Source organism: Geotrypetes seraphini, chromosome 1 (assembly GCF_902459505.1).
Source record: "Geotrypetes seraphini chromosome 1, aGeoSer1.1, whole genome shotgun sequence".
In the NCBI taxonomy this organism is placed as follows: domain Eukaryota; kingdom Metazoa; phylum Chordata; class Amphibia; order Gymnophiona; family Dermophiidae; genus Geotrypetes; species Geotrypetes seraphini.
This window is the reverse complement of record NC_047084.1, coordinates 462,631,089-462,649,690: the sequence shown is the minus strand read 5'-3', so window position 1 is coordinate 462,649,690 and position 18,602 is coordinate 462,631,089. Positions and strand designations below refer to the sequence as shown.

General features: G+C 43.0%; 1 protein-coding gene across 4 annotated transcripts in view; it reads left to right on the top strand.

Annotated features, from left to right (window-relative positions):
• PTPN18 (protein tyrosine phosphatase non-receptor type 18) overlaps positions 1 to 15,988 on the top strand; it is a 137,186-nt gene extending 121,198 nt beyond the window's left edge. For 2 of the 4 annotated variants that reach the window (XM_033923274.1, XM_033923259.1), the window contains 4 exons: positions 7,693 to 7,754; positions 9,052 to 9,076; positions 9,815 to 9,913; positions 15,374 to 15,988. In XM_033923274.1, the coding sequence (XP_033779165.1) occupies positions 7,693 to 7,754; positions 9,052 to 9,076; positions 9,815 to 9,913; positions 15,374 to 15,438 (251 nt within the window). In that variant the 3' untranslated portion in view covers positions 15,439 to 15,988. Of the gene's footprint in view, positions 1 to 7,689; positions 7,755 to 9,051; positions 9,077 to 9,814; positions 9,914 to 15,373 lie in introns of all 4 variants that reach the window. The other 2 variants (XM_033923267.1, XM_033923252.1) reach the window with 1 other exon arrangement.
• The last annotated feature ends 2,614 nt before the right edge of the window (positions 15,989 to 18,602 follow it).

Here is an 18,602-nt window from a genome sequence, read left to right as displayed (position 1 = left end):
GCTTCTGCTCCGCGTCACCGCTAGACCACCAGGTAAGGTCTGGGGGATGTCTGGGGCAGTGTTTCTGCATTAAAAAACAAGGGGCAAAAAAATATTGAATAACCGAATTTGCGAGTGAGGAAACCGCGAATCGGGAGGGGGAGCTGTATATATTTTCTTTATTGAATTTTAATAATTTCACAAGAGATCTCTTGTTCAGGTAATACAAAAAGAAACTAATACTTTTATCCATTAAGTAAAACAACTTAATTCTTTCTTAGGCCACAATCTAAAAAATGGAGAGTAAAAATAAGTGAGGAACAACTTAAATAAAGTACAAATACAATGGAAAAGGCTTAACAGCAACTTGTGGTCCCATCTTATCTTTTTATGACTATATTAAGATCTTACTAAACTTTCCCAGTTGCCAGTTTCTTCATATCTGGCATAAAAAAGGCGTATTTCACTCCAAGAAACTTAATTAAACATTTACAAGGAAATGCCAAAAGAAACGTTGCTCCCAAGGTTAATGCCTCAGATCGCATTGCCAGAAACTATTTCCTCCTCTCTTGTGTGTTCCTTGTAACATCAGGAAAAATCCAAGAAACAATGTTTGAGAGTTACAGAAATATATTCTTAAAATAGTGTTAAGGTCTTGTTCAAAGACCAAGGAAACCAGTAATGTAACTCTCTCTGTTTCTGAAGACAATGTGGATTCCAATATTTCAGTGGCATTTAGGGAATTTGCTATATTGTAAACTTCTCCAGTGGTGACACCTGGCTGCTTCTTATTAGGCAAATAATATACTCGGTTCAAAGGTGGTATTAATTCAGGAGAAAATTTCAATGTTTCTACCAAGTATTTTCTAAACATTTCAACAGGCGTCACTCCAAAAGATTTTGGAAAATTCAATAAACATAGATTTAACCTCTTGTTGTCATTTTCTAATTGCTCAATCTTTCTATTCAAAAGCATTTTTTCTTTCAAAATCCCTTTAGTCACATCTTGTAATTTAGCCACTTTGTAATTAACCTTCTTAAATTCTAAACTCTTCCTTAGTAGATGATACATTTTCCCCAAAGCGGCCACTGTACTCACAAGGTTGGCTAGCTACTGGGAAGATCCAGCAACTGTTGAGTTTAATCTCTCGCGAGCATCCCATATGCTCTCTAGAGTCACCACTGCAGGTTTCTTCTTTCCTGGTCTAGCCAGAAAACCAGTTCCCAGGTCTCTCTGCTCTCCTTATTCTTCTGTAAGTTCAGCCTCTTTCAATGGGGTTTCCCCTGGTGTTACTTCCGTGCAAGGGTTGCCCGACTGAGCCACGGATGAAGCAGGGCATGGCGGTGGAATAGTCTCCGGACGAGAGAGGGAGACCTCCAGCCCAAAGTCACTGGCGCCAACTCCTCCCACCGGTGAAAACTCGGTGAACCCTCCGGATGCACAAGGACCAGTGGCAGCAACGGCAAAGTCCAGAATGCTACGTCGGGTCGGGGTAGAAGTTCTCACTGTGGAGGGGTCCAGACAAACTGTTTCCTTCTTCTTAGAGTGAGGTATTTGGCTGCCTGTCAAGGTAACACTTTCAATAATAAGAGCTCTCTCTCTCTCATAACATGCCAGTCATATTTTTTATGTAGTAGTAATTTGACTGTTAGGGATTCCTCTTGTTGATCCTCATTTTATTGATTTAATGGGTAGAAGAGGTGGCAAAATTGCATTCTAACCCCTGGATTCTATATATTGCGACTAAAATTGGAAGTGCAAATTTGGCTGCGTGACCAAATTGTGCACGCAATTGTGTAATGAGTCATTCGGCAAGCAATTATTGTTACTAAATAGAATTTATGTACACAGATTTCTAAGTGTATTATATAAAGTGGTCCAGTAAATTCTAATGTGTGGATCTGAAAAGGGGGTGTGGCCATGGGATGGGGCCTTACGCATTTCTAAGAATCTAATATAATAAAACGCTAAGCGTGCATGCGCACTCTTACTGCGTGTTCCCTGATCCGTATGTCTGTGGCCAGCAAGAGTGCGTATGCGCGCTTAAAACGACCCCACACTCGCGGCAGCAGAACCCAAATAGTGGCCCAGGAAGAGAAGTGCTGATCAAAAAGACTCCTTTGCCAGCTCCCCACTCCGTAAGTTTTTTTTTGTGGTCTGACCCTCCCATCCCTTCCCAACATCTGACCGGCTCACTTAGTCCTTTGCCGCCCCCCCCTTTCCCTTCCCGCGGTTCCGACTACAAACCTGCCAACTCCAGCAGCGTCTTCAGCACTCTACACATGCTGCTTTGGGGCCTTCTACTGCCCTGATTTGCTCTGCCGCGTCTCTGATGATGTCATCAGGGATGTGCCAGAGTAAATCAAGGCAGTAGAAGGCCCCGAAGCAGCGTGTGTAGAGTGCTGCAGACGCTGCTGAAGTCGGTAGGTTTGTCGGGACCGCAGGAAGGGAAAGGGGGGGGGGCGGTAAGGGCCTAAGGGAGCCGGCCAGACTGCGGGAAGGGAAAGGGGGAGTAGGGGAAACGCTGATGCTGCACAGGGAAGTGGTGTGGGGGAGGGAAATGGAGGGGGAGGGAATGCTGCTGCTGTGGCTGCTGCACAGGGAAGTGGGGGAGAGAAATGCTGCTGCATAGGAGGCAGGGAGAGAGACAGATAGATAGAAAGAAAGACAGACAGCAGGAGGACACAGGGACAGGGAGAGACACAGAAAGACAGACAGACAAAGGAGGCCAGGGAGAGAGACAGACAGAAAGAAAAACAGTGGGAGGGAGAGAGAAGCAGAAATAAAGACAGACAGACATATATTCTAGCACCCGTTAATGTAACGGGCTAAAATACTAGTTATGCATAATGTTATAAAATATATCTGGATTCATGCTCAGTTTAGGCGCAGACATTTACACCAGGTTTTCAGTTGGGGGAAATGATTGCACCTAAATTTTAGTAATGGGACTGGCCACTACACATATTCTATAAAGGCATGGCTTATAGAATAATGGTAGGTGTGTGGTTGTTCTGTGCTGATTTGTTCAGCACCAGATATAGAATTTGGTCCTAAATTCAAGAATTGCAGCTCATCAATTACACAATTCTTACATAATATCTTTAAGAAACATCAGGCATGAGGTGAGGCATGGCCTAGTGGTACAGCTGCTGCCTCAGCACCTTGATGGTATGGGATCAAATCCCAGCACTGCTCCTTGTAGCCCTAGGCAAGTCACTTAATCTTCCATTGCCCCAGGTACAAAATAAATACATGCATATATGTAAACCACTTTGAATGTGTAACCACATTTCCCTATCTCCCCTATCTCTTCTCCAAGCAAACACTATAGAAGAGGTAATGTCCTACATCTACAATCAAGGTTTCTACTCCGAATATTTTCTAATTCCAAAGAAGTCAGGTGGAATGCAACCACTATTAGATCTTTGTCACTTGATCAAGTTCATTTGTAAGAAAAGATTCTTCCACATATTCAGAAGAACAGCTGGCTAGTTGAAATAGATCTAAAAGATGCATATCTCCATATCCTTATCCACCCAAATCATAGGCAGTTTTTGCATTTCCCTTTGTCCTTATCCTTGTCTTCAAGGATTTTCACAAAACGTGTTGTAGCAGTCGCAGCTCATTCTCACAAGCAGGGACTCTTTGTCTTCCCGTACTTGGACAATTGGTTGATTTTGGTGAGTTTGCCTCTAAAAATCAAATGCCTTGAATACTACAATCTAGCTATTGACACAGGTGAGATTCCTGATAAGTTAGTACAAATCCGTCATCATTTCTCAGACACTGAGAAATTGGAGGCAGAACATTGGCCAATCCAGAAAGCAAACATTATAAACTCATTGATAAAGGACTTTGTGGGGGCTGCATTGTTTTGGCCAGCTGTTGGAGGGGGAGCAAATTAAAGGGTTTCCTGAGGTCCAAGCAAGATTTATTCCCATACTTACATGTGAAAGATTATGTTATGCGTACTAAAGTGGGGGACTCTAACGTTTTACGGTGCTCGAGGTTTGAGTCGTTGTTGGGGGATCCGGTGCGCAGGGGTTGTATATTGATCTTATATTGCATGCCGCTCCTGCTCAGAAGACTTCTTATATGAAGGCTTAGGAGAAGGATTTGGGGCTCACTTATACGGGAGAGGAATGGGAACAGATTGCCTTACACATCCACCATGTGGCAGTGGCCCCACGTTGGTGGAGAATGCTATTAAGCTCCTAGTGTATACTTCATGTGCTGATGAGTGTTGGAGAGGGTGCGGCCTTAAGGGTACATTCTTCCATATGTGGTGGAAGTGTCCTCAGATTCTGGGTTACTGGATTCAAGTGTTTAGCTATGTGGGGCGACTTCTTCAATGCAGGGTGGACCATAGAGCAGAACTGCATTATTGGGGGTGATCCCTGGGGGAGTGGAGGCCACTCAGGATAGTTTGGCGTGCCTGGCTTTTATGGAAGCCAGGTTGGTGCTGACATCTCACTGGAAGAGGCCCACATTGGCGATGAGCGGGAGAAATTGGGCTGAGTGTGTGAGAAATTTAGGCTTTCGGCTCTGTTAACCCGCCGGTGGCAACAGTTTGAGGATCTTTGGGGTCGGTTTCTGGAGGTGGAGGAAAGGGTTTCCCCCGTGCTCCTAGACAGCGCTTGGCTACTGGTGGGTCTGGTACTTCTTAGGGGCTTGGTGTTCTGACACCGTCATTTTTGTGCCTCACCGGGTAGGGGACTAGGGTGCTTTTAGGTGAATGGGAGGTGGAACTATGAATATAGATCCAACGGTTGGAGTTTCTTCAATATTTCCTGCTTCCCTCCTGAGCCCGCTGAAAAAAAACACCGGTGATAGATATGGAAGCACTCTGGGAGGCTATCGAAAGTCTTCATAAGGTATGCTCCCATGCTATTTCAGCCTCACAAACTTCTTCATTACAACTAAAAAACTTAGAAGAAAAAATTCAACATCACGATCAAAGAATTGACAAAACTGAAAAACAGGTCTCTGAGTTATAGAATTCTTCCAATTTCTATGTTAAGGACAAAGCATTGTTGGTCAGGAAAATTGAGAATCTGAAAAACGCAAATAGGAGCTTAAATCTAAGATTGATTAACTTTCCGATTTCCAGGTTACAATCACCTAAGGAACTTTTTCAACAGTTTCTAATTTCTGTCTTAAAGTATCCAGAGGCATCTATACCCCCATTACAGATCTGGAAAATCAGGATCTGGAAAATCAATCAACAGAACTAAATATTACAGATATCCTTGAATCTTCACAATCTGAAATTTCTGTAACAGCTACACTTCTTGTGACCTTTGTTTTTTTACAAGACAAAGAAGCTGTTCTTCGTCTATTCTTTAGAGCCGAGAATGTTGAATTTTATGGTACTAAAATAGCTGCTTTTCCTGATGTTTCTAAATGGACGCAATCGCGTTGGGAAAAAATTTCTAATGTTACGTCAATCAGTATTGAGTTTAGGAGCTACCTTTCAGCTGCGCTTCCCTTGCAAATGTTGTATCTATTATCAAGCTAATAGGTATGTTTTTTATGAACCTGATCAAGTACAATTTTTCCTGGAGGGAAAAGCTGCTTCCGTAGGTAGAACATTAGATGCCTACTGATAACACCGACCAGACGTTTAGTAAGATATACAACTGATTTACTCTGTACTTTAAATTCAACTTACTCTTTATAGTGTGTGATCCTCTCTCCTTAATTGTGGACTATTATCATAGTACAGCTTATGTTAATATTATATGTAGTATTTCCTAATTGGATATTGTTATTTTCCTTATCAAAGGTATTTTCTTTGATGTTAAATAAAGACTAATTTAAAATAAACCAACAAAAAACCAATATAAAGTGGGCCACATATGATAAATTTTTGTAGCAAAATTCCTCCCCATGCCCATTTTCCAGCTAACATGCTCAAGTCCTTTTCCAATGTCAACAACTACTAATACTGCTTTTTGTTTCCTCTGATGCACTGATCAAATTAATTGCAAAAACCTTTTGACATTGTCAGCTGCCTGTCTCCCAGGAATGAATTCCAGTATTAATGATAGGACCTGCTTGGCTAAGTGGGATGATAAAATTTTGTCATAAAGCTTAACATCAACATTTAGGGGGGATATGAGTCTTTAGAATCCATTTAGGATGTGATCCTTCTCTGGCTCTGGAACCAAGATTCCCACCATTCTAAGCAGGAGTCAACTCAAGACCCTGCATAAAGCCATTAAACAAATGGACTAAAATCCTTATAACCTTCAACACAAATTTTTATTATAAAACCCTCCAATTTATCTAATCACAGTATCTTATCTCCCATTTGTTGTTTGATGACCTCTTGTACCTTCAAACTTGCTATAAAAACATTCTGTCACCCTGTGCCTCCTCTACTCCTGGCAGAATTCTGGGCAAAAAAAATTCAGCACAAAAATTTAGAAAATTCTGCAAGTTTATTTGTCAAAGTTTAAACAATATTTTTCTTAATTATTATCCATATTCTGTTTTTAAAACATTAAAAATAATTTCTTTTCTACCTTTATTGCCTGGATGTTTTATTTTTCCATCATGTTGGTTCCAGTTTCTCTTTTCTGCTTTCCTGTCTGTTTTCTGCTAATTCTCCTTCAAGTGGTTGCTGTATTTGTCTTTTCCCCTCTCTCCTGTTTATTCCCTCACTACACCTGCCTCTGACAAATTGATCATTCCTTTTTAGCTCTTTTCTGTCTCTTTCTCACCTGTCTCACCTTTTTAACTTTTCAGCAATCAAATTTTCATCTTCTCTCCCATTCTCCATCGCATTCCTTCCTCAGCCCTCCATTCCCCTTCATCTTCAACGTACTCCCCCATTATCATATTTATACCCTTTTTTAATGACTGTTAAGTCATCCATTTCCTTGCCACCCCCTCCTCCCCCTCCTGATCTGTCCCTCAGGGTTCTACCATTCTCAGCATATTCCTTCCTCCACCCTTGTAGCCCAGCATCTGCTCCCTCTTCCTTCTTTCTCCACCCCCATATCCTGACACCTCCCTGTCCCTTCTCTCTTCCATTTGTCACTCTTCCCCATGGTCCAGCATTTCTCCCACTCTCTTCCATCACTCCCATTGTCAGGCATCTCTCCATCACTTTCTTCTGTTCCTGGATCCAACATCTCCCTCCTTCTCCATCTCGTATGTATTACTCCCTTCCTCTCATTCACTCCCATGTCCAACATCTCTCTCTCTCCTTCCCTTGTGCTATGGGTCCAATATCTCCCTTCCCCCCTCCCCATACAGAATTCTCTCCTTTCCTTCCACTGCCATATCCAATATTTCTGTTTCTTTCCCACTGTCTACCATCTCTCTCTCCCCTGCCTTGTGCCCTGGGTCAAACATTTCTATCCCTCCATGCAGCACCTCTCCATTCCTCTTCTCTATCATCATGTACAACATTTTTCCTTTCTCTCCCTATACAGTATCTCCCCATCCCTCCACCCCTATATCCAACAGTTGGCATTCCTCACCTCCTGGGTCCTGAGTCCATGTACCAGGATCCCCCTAAACTTTTGAGCCCCATGCATGCGCCTAGATTGCCTATACTTTAATCCAGCCCTGGATCAGATGATGGTAGTCATCAGCTTTTGGGCATTTTTGTCTGCTCTCATGGATTTGATTGACTAGAGATTTGAATGTATTCAAGCAGGACTGGTTCTTTCTCATCCCCTTGTTCTTGCTTACAGTAGACCCATCGCCCTGCCAGAACACCCAAGCCAAATCCAGCAAACTCCGGCAATTCTTACCCTCGGTAAGTAGGACTGGCCCAACCATTAAGTGGACCTGGCATCCACCTGTGGTGGCAGACTTCAGAGGTAACTGGTGTGGCTCAAGTGGTGACAAAACAACCTTTGACCATTGGCGAGTCCTCAAAGCTTTGCACCATGGGCTCACAGATTTTAAGAAGTGCAGAGCAAAAGGGATACAGGTCCAACAAAGGTAGGTGAAGGGAACAGAGGCAATAGGGAAGGGAAAGAGAGATGCTGGCCACCTGAAGGGGTTAGGGATAAGGAAGGAGAGGCAGGCCACCTGGGAGGGGACTAAGGAAGGGGGAGATACTGGACACCTGAGAGACAGAGATGCTGGATATGAGTATTGTGGGAGAAGGAAAAGGAAGATGCTAAACACGGGGAGGGGGAGGATCTAGAGCCATACGTAGGGAGGGGGCACTTGGCTGAATGTTCACCTAGTACAGAGGTTTCCAACCCTGTCCTGGAGGACCACCAGCCAGTCGGGTTTTCAAGATAGACCTAATGAATATGCATGGAGGTAACAGGCATGCAAATCTGCTCCATGCATATTCATTAGGGCTATCCTAAAAACCTGACTAGCTGGTGGTCCTCCAAGACAGGGTTGGGAACCACTGACCTAGGGTATCAGATACCCTTGGCCTGCCCTGATGGTAAGCATGTTGAAGGAGGGGTTTAGATTAGAGAGTTGCGTGGGGACAGAAATCCCATCCATCCCCACCAGGATCCTCTCCGTCCCCATCCGTCCCTGCCAGGATCCTCTTCGTCCCCACCCATCCCCGCAAGGAATTACCTCCATCCCCGCCCGTCCCCATAAAAAGCAGCAATTACTTCTGACAGGATCATCAATTCCACAGTTTCTTTTGTGTTTGCGCTGCTGTTTTCCTTGTGGAATCTCTTTGGTGGAACCCTTTTTTTGTTTTCTGTTTAGATAATTAACTTATAAACCCCCTCCTTATTATATGGACGAAGCCTGCTTCCAAAGCTTTCCATCCCCGTGGGAATCCCGTTGGCTAGAGGGGTGTTCCCGTGGGAGTCCCGTGGGCCAGAGGGGTGTTCCCGTGGGAGTCCCGTGAGTTAGGGGGATATTCCCGCGATCCCCGTTCCCATGCAGACTTCTAGTTTGGATATGGGCTGAGTAGGTTGGAGTTGATGTGACATGCTGTACTTATAATGATACCAAGTGCAAATTGAAAACAAAGCTCCATGAGCCAGTTTAGAAGGATCTGTATCTGTTTGTTGTATACCTTTGAAAAATGTTTAACTCACAGGCCTTGTTTCTCTCTCATTTTTTTCTAGGTACTCATGTCTGCAGGAAAGAAAGGTAAGATAACTAAGATACCGGGGTTAAGGTTCATGAATCAAAGCAATAGTAGGCTGAAGAGATAACATAGCATTTAATCTAATCTAATCTTTGGTTTATATACCAGTCATCTCCCAGTGGAGCTCGACTTGGTTCACATATAATTAAGACTAGAGTACATAACAGAAAACATAAGAGAAGGAAGAACTAATTAAAAACTAAAGTATATAAGAAAAATAACTATAATATTATCATTTTGTTGAGGTTGTAGTTAAACCATTTAAAAATTGCGAGAACAAAAAAGTTTTCAGGAATTTATGAAATAATTGCAGCTGGCCTAAAAGCCTAATGGAGTCGGGAAGTTCATTTCAGATCTCTACAAACTTGAAAACAAAAGATCGACTGAGCTTCCCAGCAGATTTAATTTGCTTAAAGGAAGGGAAGGCTAACATATATCTTTGTGTGTTGCTCAAATGGCAAAGTTTAAGGGTATTCCAACATAAGGGGACAAAAGGATCAAATATTCCATAGAGAAGCTTGAAGATTATGCATGCGCGTTTAAACTGGATCCTAAAGCAAACTTCTATACTGCAAAACCATTAAGTTCTATGCGGTTTACAAAAGAAAAAAGTTATTACAATAGAATGGAAAAGTTTTAGTTTTAGAGATGTGAGACAGGCGATGTAGGGCAGATAATGATAATGGGAAATTTGTACCAAGAAATGCACACCAAAAAATAATTTCTTTTGGCTTTCTCAGCTGCTGCAACCTCAGGAAGCCTTTCTTTGGAAGATTATGAGGATGTGCCAGACCCTACAAAGAGCAGCAAGTCATCGCTGTCCCCCGGTAACGGATTAGGTAAGATCACCAAGCGCTATTTACTGCTGCTGCCAATCACCTGATCAGCATCTGCAACAGAACCATCACAAAGTGGTCAGACCATTAAACATTTCTCATAGCAAGAACTCTGCAGAAGGACTGAATGTCCCTGAAATATATCCTGCAGAGACTGTGCAGAAGGACTGAGAGTTCCGGTAACACATCCTCCCCTAATATAGCAGAGACTGTGCAGAGGTACTAAGTCTCCCTGTAACCAGTGGTGTAGTGAGGGTGGGAAGCACCCGGGTGGTGGTTCCCCCCTGCTCCTTCCCCCCCCCATCACAAGCAGCATCTCCAAATTGTTGCCTGCGCCGACATCAGCTCTTTTTCTGATATTACTTTCTGGTCACAGGACCCAGAAGTAATGTCAGAGGGGAGCACCAAGGCCAGCACTGCAGCAGGTTGGAGCTGCTGCCCACGCAGGCAAAGAGCTAGAGGTCGGTGGGGGGGGGGGGAAGTGAAGGTATATGCACAGCGGGGGAGGAATGGGAAAGAGCAGGGGGGGGCAGAAAGGAGAAGAGGTGCTGGCGCCCCCCACTAAGACATTGCCTGGAGTGGTCTATCCCCCCTCTTACTATGCTACCGCCTGTAACACGTCCTGCAGTGAGACAACAAGGACTGTGCAGAGCGATTCAATACATCCTGCCATGGGACAGCAGGGATTCAGCAGAAAAACTGAGTGCCATCCTGCCATGACACAACAGGAAACATGATGTTGGAGAGAGGAGACCTCAGTCACAGAAATACTTCACTCTTTAGCCCCTAGCCTCCTATAGTACCCTGTGGCTGGTTATGTGCACAGGAGGCAGGTCAGAAGAACACTGTCAGGTAAAAGGAGAGCAAATAGGACAAATAGAAATTCCCCCTTTACCAGTATATTCAAGGTTCTGGGATGCTGATCCCCAGGCTATAAGCATAGAGGTAGCCTGCTGCTTAAAGAAGTTCTCTCCTCCAAAACAGAAGACCAAAATCCTCTGCAAACAAACAGCAGTGGAGACAAGAAAAGTCAGGATAGCACAAACACATATAAAAGGGAATTTATTGTAGATGATGCGACACATTTCATGTTTTGACCACTAAGGCCTGCCTCAGGAGTCTGATCTAATGCAAATCCCTTGGTCTAAATGAATTACTTGCATTGATCACTGATCTAGATGCAAATCTTTTGGTCTATACAAAATATTCATAGTGATCACTAGGCAGTGTGTAAAAACAAAATCTCCTAACAGGCAAAAGGTAACAGCACTCGTGAAGGTAACTGGCAGCAGCACTCGTGAAGACCAGCAGCATAAGTAGAGAAATTCTCTGCCAGCTCCTACAAAACTATTAACCAGAAAGAGACATAAGAATTGCCGCTGCTGGGTCAGACCAGTGGTCCATCGTGCCCAGCAGTCCACTCCCACGGCGGCCCTTTCGTCAAAGACCAGTGCTCTAAATGAGTCCAGCCTCACCTGCATACGTTCCGGTTCCGGTTCTAACTTTGTCTTGAATCCCTGGAGGGTGTTTTCCTCTAAAACAGCATCCGGAAGAGCGTTCCAGTTTTCCACCACTCTCTGGGTGAAGAAGAACTTCCTTACGTTTGTACGGAATCTATCCCCTTTTAACTTTAGAGAGTGCCCTCTCGTTCTCTCTACCTTGGAGAGGGTGAACAACCTGTCTTTATCTACTAAGTCTATTCCCTTCAGTATCTTGAATGTTTCGATCATGTCCCCTCTCCTCTTTTCAAGGGAGAAGAGGCCCAGTTTCTCTAATCTCTCGCTGTACAGCAACTCTTCCAGCTCCTTAACCATTTTAGTCGCTCTTCTCTGGACCCTTTCAAGTAGTACTGTGTCCTTCTTCATGTACGATGACCAGTGCTGGACGCAGTACTCAAGGTGAGGGCGCACCATGGCCCAGTACAAACTGTTTCTTCCTATTCCCTTCCCCTTCTAACTCTAATTGCCTCTCTGTGCTTTTCTCTACACTGTTTACCAAGCAGAAAAAACTCTGATTCTCTCAAAAGAGCCAATAGTATCTCTCTGCTCCTGGTAATGGGAGGAGTCTACACAGTGTGCATGGTAGCTTCATTGTTGCCATTACATCAGAGGTCTGCCTGCTGAATCTCTGCATTTAGAGTAAGGGAACACAGGAATCCCTCTCCTCACTGCACTTTGAAAGATGCAATGAAAAGGAGAATCCCCCCTCCTCACAACTCTTTTTTTTTTTTTTTTTTGAAGTTTTATTGAAACTCATACACAGCCAATGAGGCTAACAGATAGCGTTCAAAAAGAATGCAACAACTTTACAATGCATGAGTCCAAACACAAAATATATGAAAGCACATAATTCACTTCTACCTCCGTATTTGCTGTGATAGGGGATTAACAACCGCAAATACAGAAAAACCTTGAATAACTTTTTCATATGTTATTCGCTGTTTTCTATTAAAAACAATCGTGAATATGGTGGAACCGCGAATAACATGGTGGAAGACCTGGCCTGTTCCTGAAGGAGAGGCAAAACACAATGAAGAAAGTGCCGGAAATCGGTGATTTTTCTCTGTAAACACTTGGAATCAGCGATTTCTCTTTGCAAGCTGACATAATTTTTTTTTGGGGGGGAGGGAGGAGCCAGCAAGCTAAAAACCGTGAATAATCAAAACCACGATTGCTGAAACCGTAAATACGGAGGGAGAAGTGTACTTCTATTAATTTTTAAAAAAGTTTTATGTGTGGAACCCCTGGCCTCCTATGGTACTCTGTGGCTGGTTATGTGCACAGGAGGCAGGCCAGAAGAACATTATTAGGTAAAAAGAGGGTAAATAGGACAAATAGAAATCCCCCCCCTTTACCTGTATATTTAGGGTTCTGGGACACTGATCCCCAGAGCTATATACTTCTTCCTCTATATTCACGGAGGATACATTCAAAGACAGCCCACTAATAAAAAAAAAAAAACGCAAATAACTTTTTCATATCATATTCGTGGGTTTTTGGTATAGCCCCCGTAAATGCCATGAAATTGTGATTACTTTTAAAAACAATCTAGGTATTGCAGTTCTTGCATTGTACTATACACTTTAGCAATTACTATTTATCCAAGGCGGCTCACAATATTACATACATATTTCAAGACTTGCACAACATAAAGTACTGCCGTTTGCCGTATCACACTGAAGCAAGTGCTAAAATTTTCTCTCTGCAGTTTTCTTTAATGCTGCCCTTTGCCCGACCACGCTGAAAACCCCCCAAAACACTCTGAACTTTCTCAGCACTCCAGGATGACATCATTTGGAGGGCAGAGCCATCAAGACAAAAACCATGATAACCAAAGTCGCACGTGCCAAAGTCATGAATATGGAGGGAGAAGTGGTAGCCAGCTGCTTAGATAAATTCTATGCTAGCTCCCACAAAACTATTAACCAGAGAGAGACAAGTTGTTTCTCCTTACTCCAAACTGCTCACTTTACATTACATTATATTAGTGATTTCTATTCCGCCAATGCCTTGCGGTTCAAGGCAGATTACATCAAAGTTATCAAGAATTACATTAAAAGTTTGCAGGAATGGCATAAGCGATGTCATAATATTTACTTAAGAAGAACCAAAGAGTTGTCGAGATCTTAAGGTGATAAATGTTGGGTAAAATAGTAGCATTTTAGACTTTGTTGGGTAGTTAGAAGCACATTAGAGTGTATTAAGGGTATAGGGAAGGTTGGACTCCAACTGCAGTTCTGACTGTTCTCAGGGTAAACAAAAAACTCGGAATCTTTCAAAACAGCCAATAGTAGCTCTCTGCTCTTGGCAGTGGGAGGAGTCTATATAATGTACCTACAGTTTCCCTGTTGTTATGACATCAGAGGCCTGTTTGCTGACTTCCTGCACTTTGAAAGATTCAGTGAACATAGGAATCCCCCTCTTCATGCTCTCCCATTGCCACAATTGGATGGGTCCCTACGTCCATCTGTAAGGCAAGAGTGGTAAGCATAGGGTTACCATATTTTGAGCCGCAAAACACCGGACACATGGCTCTGCCCCAGCCCCGCCCAACTCTACCTTCAGCTCTACCCCTTTTTGCCCCAGCCCCTCCCAGTTCAGACTCCAGCCCCACTCCCACAAACCTCCTCTCTTCTTCCCCAACAAGTTCCGGCTATGTCTGGAGGGCCTAGAACATGCGCAGATGTGTGTGATGTCAACCACACATTGTCAGAGGCCCTCCAGATATGACCGGAGCTTGTCAGGGCTTCCCACAACCCAGACAAGCAGCCAGGTTTTAGAAAGTCTGTCTGGGCACCTGGACAGTCCTCTAAAAAGAGGGCATGTCCGGGTTTCCCCAGATGTCTAGTAATCCTAGGGAAGCACAATTGCTACCTAATACAGCAGAGTCATCCTGAATAGCCAGTTGAACATATTTACTCGGGCCTTTCAACCAATCAGCAATGACAGTCTGTGTAGAAATTTGTATAGACTGATTAGAAGGGGTACCCAATTCATCACAAACAAGTTATGTGACAAGCTTATGGGTCCTGTCTGACCTGCGCACCATTAGAATAGAGTTACTATATGGCTTCAGAAAAAGGAGGACGGATTGAGACATCCGGGTTTTACTTCCATTATTCTTGTTCTTATCGAGCTTTTAGAAAATTGTTATAGACTTATCTATTTGACAATTTTTTATACATTGGATTGTATTTCACTGTGTATGTACAGTATTTTTCTTTTGTTAACTACATAGAACTGAGAGGTATTGCGGTATATAAATAAAATTTTATGTTATGTTATATATTATGTATGTGACTTTTTGGTGCCACAAACTTTGCACATTTCTCTGATTAACCAGCTTTCAAAATCTCTACCTTGGTCAGAGTGGATTCTGTTGGGAAATCTGTAGTGTACAAAATATTTCTCCCAAAACTCTTTTGTAACTGTGTCTGCTTGTTGAATTTTAGTAGGGTAGGCTTGGGCATACCAGGTAAAATTGAAACATAGAAATATGATGGCAGATAAAGGCCAAATGGTCCATCCAGTCTGCCCATCCACAGCATCCACTATCTCCTCCTCTCCCTAAGAGATCCCATGTGCCTGTCCCATGCTTTTTTGAATTCAGACACAGTCTTTATCTCCACCCCCTCTACCAGGAGACTATTCCACTCATCTACCACCCTTTCTGTAAAAAAGTATTTCCTTAGATTACTCCTGAGCCTATCACCTCTTAACTTCATCCTATGTCCTCTCATTAGGAGGGCATCTCAATGAAAGAGATTTGCCTCATGCGCATTTATGCCATGTAGTAGGTATTTAAATGTCTCTATCATATCTCCCCCCTCCAATCCCTATGTTATTCTCTAATCAAAAGCAAGGAGTTGATAATCTTCATCAAAAAATTGACCCCCAGGTTACCCTGAGAAGCCCAATGTGAAAAAGCTTATTTTAGTCTTTTTTTTTTTCTCTCTCTCACTAGGTTTCAACTATCGAATAGGAAAGCCAAAGGGCCCTCGGGATCCACCTGCTGAATGGAGCCGCTGAGAGAAGACACCCAGCCTTTGGCGGGAATCTTAGGGTGGGAATGTGGAACTGCCACCTTCTTCTGTTGCACAACAAGGGGTTTTGAAAAGCCCCTCATTAAAGACTGGCTAAAGATATAGGGTCCTGCAGTGCCATCTGCAGCTACTGCATCATCGTCTTACCTTCCCTTTTTGTCTTCCTGTGGTAAAAGAGAGGAAATATGTCTCAGTTCCGAGTGACTCAAAGCTGCAAAAATGTGTGAAAAGCTTCTGAAATGTAAAACCTCTTGCTCCCAGTAACGTATATCAGCTGTGTATGACAGGAAAGAAATTGGATTCTGGGCTTTCTGTGCTTAATTGTATATCACTCAGGCAGTGGATGCCAAAGATGCCAAGGGTGACTCATCCCAAAACGAGAGATGTTCCACCGCTAAGCTGGAGATTTAAGGCCAATGAGTGAGGTTTCTCTCTCATGGGCACCAGCCATGTTTTAAACCAGCTCTGTCATATGTACATTCCAAAAACTGACATAATCTAATCAATAAATAGAAAATAAAATTACTTTTTCCATCTTTGTTGTCTGTTTTCTGCTTTCTCTTAACTCTGTTGCCGGAGTCTCCTTAGTTTGTGATTACTTATTCCCTACTGGGTGAGGTGGTTCTGTGTTCTGTGTATATGAAAGACATGGTTTTCTGTTAGCATTGACCAGCCTTGTTTGGTGAAATGCATCAGGCATGGTTCCTGGGTGCACCTTGAATAAACCTGATTTGAATCTCTTTATTGTTTGACGATCTTCTTTTGTTCCATATTGGATTCTTTGGTGGACCCCTTGCCTTGTTGTTTTGTTAAAATGAACATACATGGAGTGGAACGTACTAGAGGAATTACAGATTTGGCTGTTTATACATACATATGGGTTAAAGTTGGACGACAAAGTGAGGCAGTTGAGAGGAGTTGCAAACTTGGTTATTAATATAGACTTATGTTTCGGATAGTATTACTGCTTTACAATGCATTAGAACACTTTTATATACATATAGAAAGGATTCAGAGTTAAAGTCCTGGGCAGGTAGGTGGGAAGGGAAGGAAGTGGGGATTTATTCAGAGATGTTTGGGACTTGCAAAGAACTAAAACTGTACACTGGCACTAGTATGGTAATCTTTGTTGTTTGTTTGGAATTTTAAAATAAAATAAAAAAAGAAATACAAGTGGAAATAAATAAGTAAATAAGAAAGCAGGTAAATAAAGAGGGCAGGGCTAGGGGCCCAGTGAACTTGTGGGTGACGGGATAATCGCGCACCGACAATTCGGCGGAAGACAGAAGCGCGCGGGGGAAAAAATAATTTTTAAAGAGCTCCAACTGGGGGTTTGGGGTGGCAACCCCCCTCCCCACTTTATTGGTTAGTGTTCACACTGTTGTTGCAGGGAGTGAAACCCCCACATTATAGAGAAAACGGAACTTTTCCTGAAAAAAATCAGAAAAAGTTCCGTTTTCGCTATAATGGAGGTTTCCAACCCCCCCCCCCCCCCCGGGCCCCCCTCCAACAGCAGCACGAACACTAACCAATAAAGTGGGAGGGGGGTTGCCACCCCAAACCCCCCCCATCGGAGCTCTTTAAAAATTACTTTTTCCCCCGCGCGCTTCTGTCCTGAGCCAAATTGTCGGCGCTGGATTGTCAGCGCGCTGACGTCTTGCGCTCCACTGTCTATGAACCGTACTTGTGTGCCTAGGGGCCCTCGAAGAATTAATCCTGCCCTGGGGAAATACCAGCTGAGTGGAGCAAAAACCCTATATAATATACCCCTTCTCAGGGCTGTGGTTATGTGCCCAATGTAAATGAGAACTGCTTTGCTCAGGTTGTAATTATGTGTCTGGTGTTTAAAGAAGAACTGCCCCCTTCTGTGATCATGTGCCCAGTGTAAAAGAAAATGGCCACCTCATTTGCACTGTGTAAAAGAGTGTCTTCTTAGGCTGACATCCAAAGTTCTGTGAAGGACACATGTCTCCTGCATAGACAGCATTCCCTGGAAAATGTATCCAATGTACACTTGGAATGAGTTACCATAGAGATCTTTCTAACTTAACAGACCTTGAAATCCAAGTAGGGTCCTCCCGGGGTTATGGTCTAACAAGTTCTCTAGAGATCTCATTATTTCTAGAGGAACAACAATTATCTAAACACATATAACATTGACTGCAGTAAACAGAAATAAGGGAACTGTTGAGAGGAGGGCTGACAAGGAAAAGTTGGAGCAATAACTAGATATACAGTATATATAGATGTACTAAATAGCATATCTGACTACTTGACTGAATTTGAATAATGAGAAATATTATTAAGCTGAATGTGAATACTGAATATGAATAATGGACATTGAGCTTTAACATAAATAATAAAACAAGCAACATGAAACCAGAGATCAAGTGTTTACTTCAGTAGGATTTAGCACAGTAGAGCCCCGGATTATTTGTATTTTAATGTATTTGGGTCAAATCAAATCCAATACGAATATTTGGTACAGCCCTAAGTCTAAGGAGGGAGAGAGGGGCAGAAGGGGGGAAAGCAGAGGCAAGGATCTAGGAGAAAGAAATTGTCATATGCCCTCTCTTGTCTTTTAGTCGGACCAAGGAAAAATAAATTCAACTGAATTGTAGATCTAGGATTTTATAACGCTAGTGTGGTGCATCATTACCCCTCTATGTCCCCATCTGGAGTATGTTCCATAGTTAAGTGCTGAAAGAAAGTCTTCATGACAGCAAAAGAAAAGCCATCTCATCCTTCGGTACAGGGATGTTTTCATTATAGATGAGAGAAAGAAGATAGAGATATGACTATGTGCCCTCTTGTTCGTGTTTAATTTTAAGTTACATACAAATAATCAAGAAGGAATCTCTACCTGATTAGCGCACTGTGCAAAACACTGTGCCAACCTCGCTCTTAGGTGTTCATACCAACCCTTAACCTCTTCTTCCCTCCTAGTGATCCTAAATGTCCCCCTCCCCTTCTACTCAACACCTTTATTCTGTAATTCCCTTGCATCCACTATTTAAGCGTCCCCTGCATCTACTGTGTAATCATCCCCTAAATGGCATCTTCTTGGCATAGGCCAGTTTTCATATACTGTAAATTGTAACTTCCTGGAAATGTCCAGCTATCTTACACTGTAATCCGCTTAGAACTGCA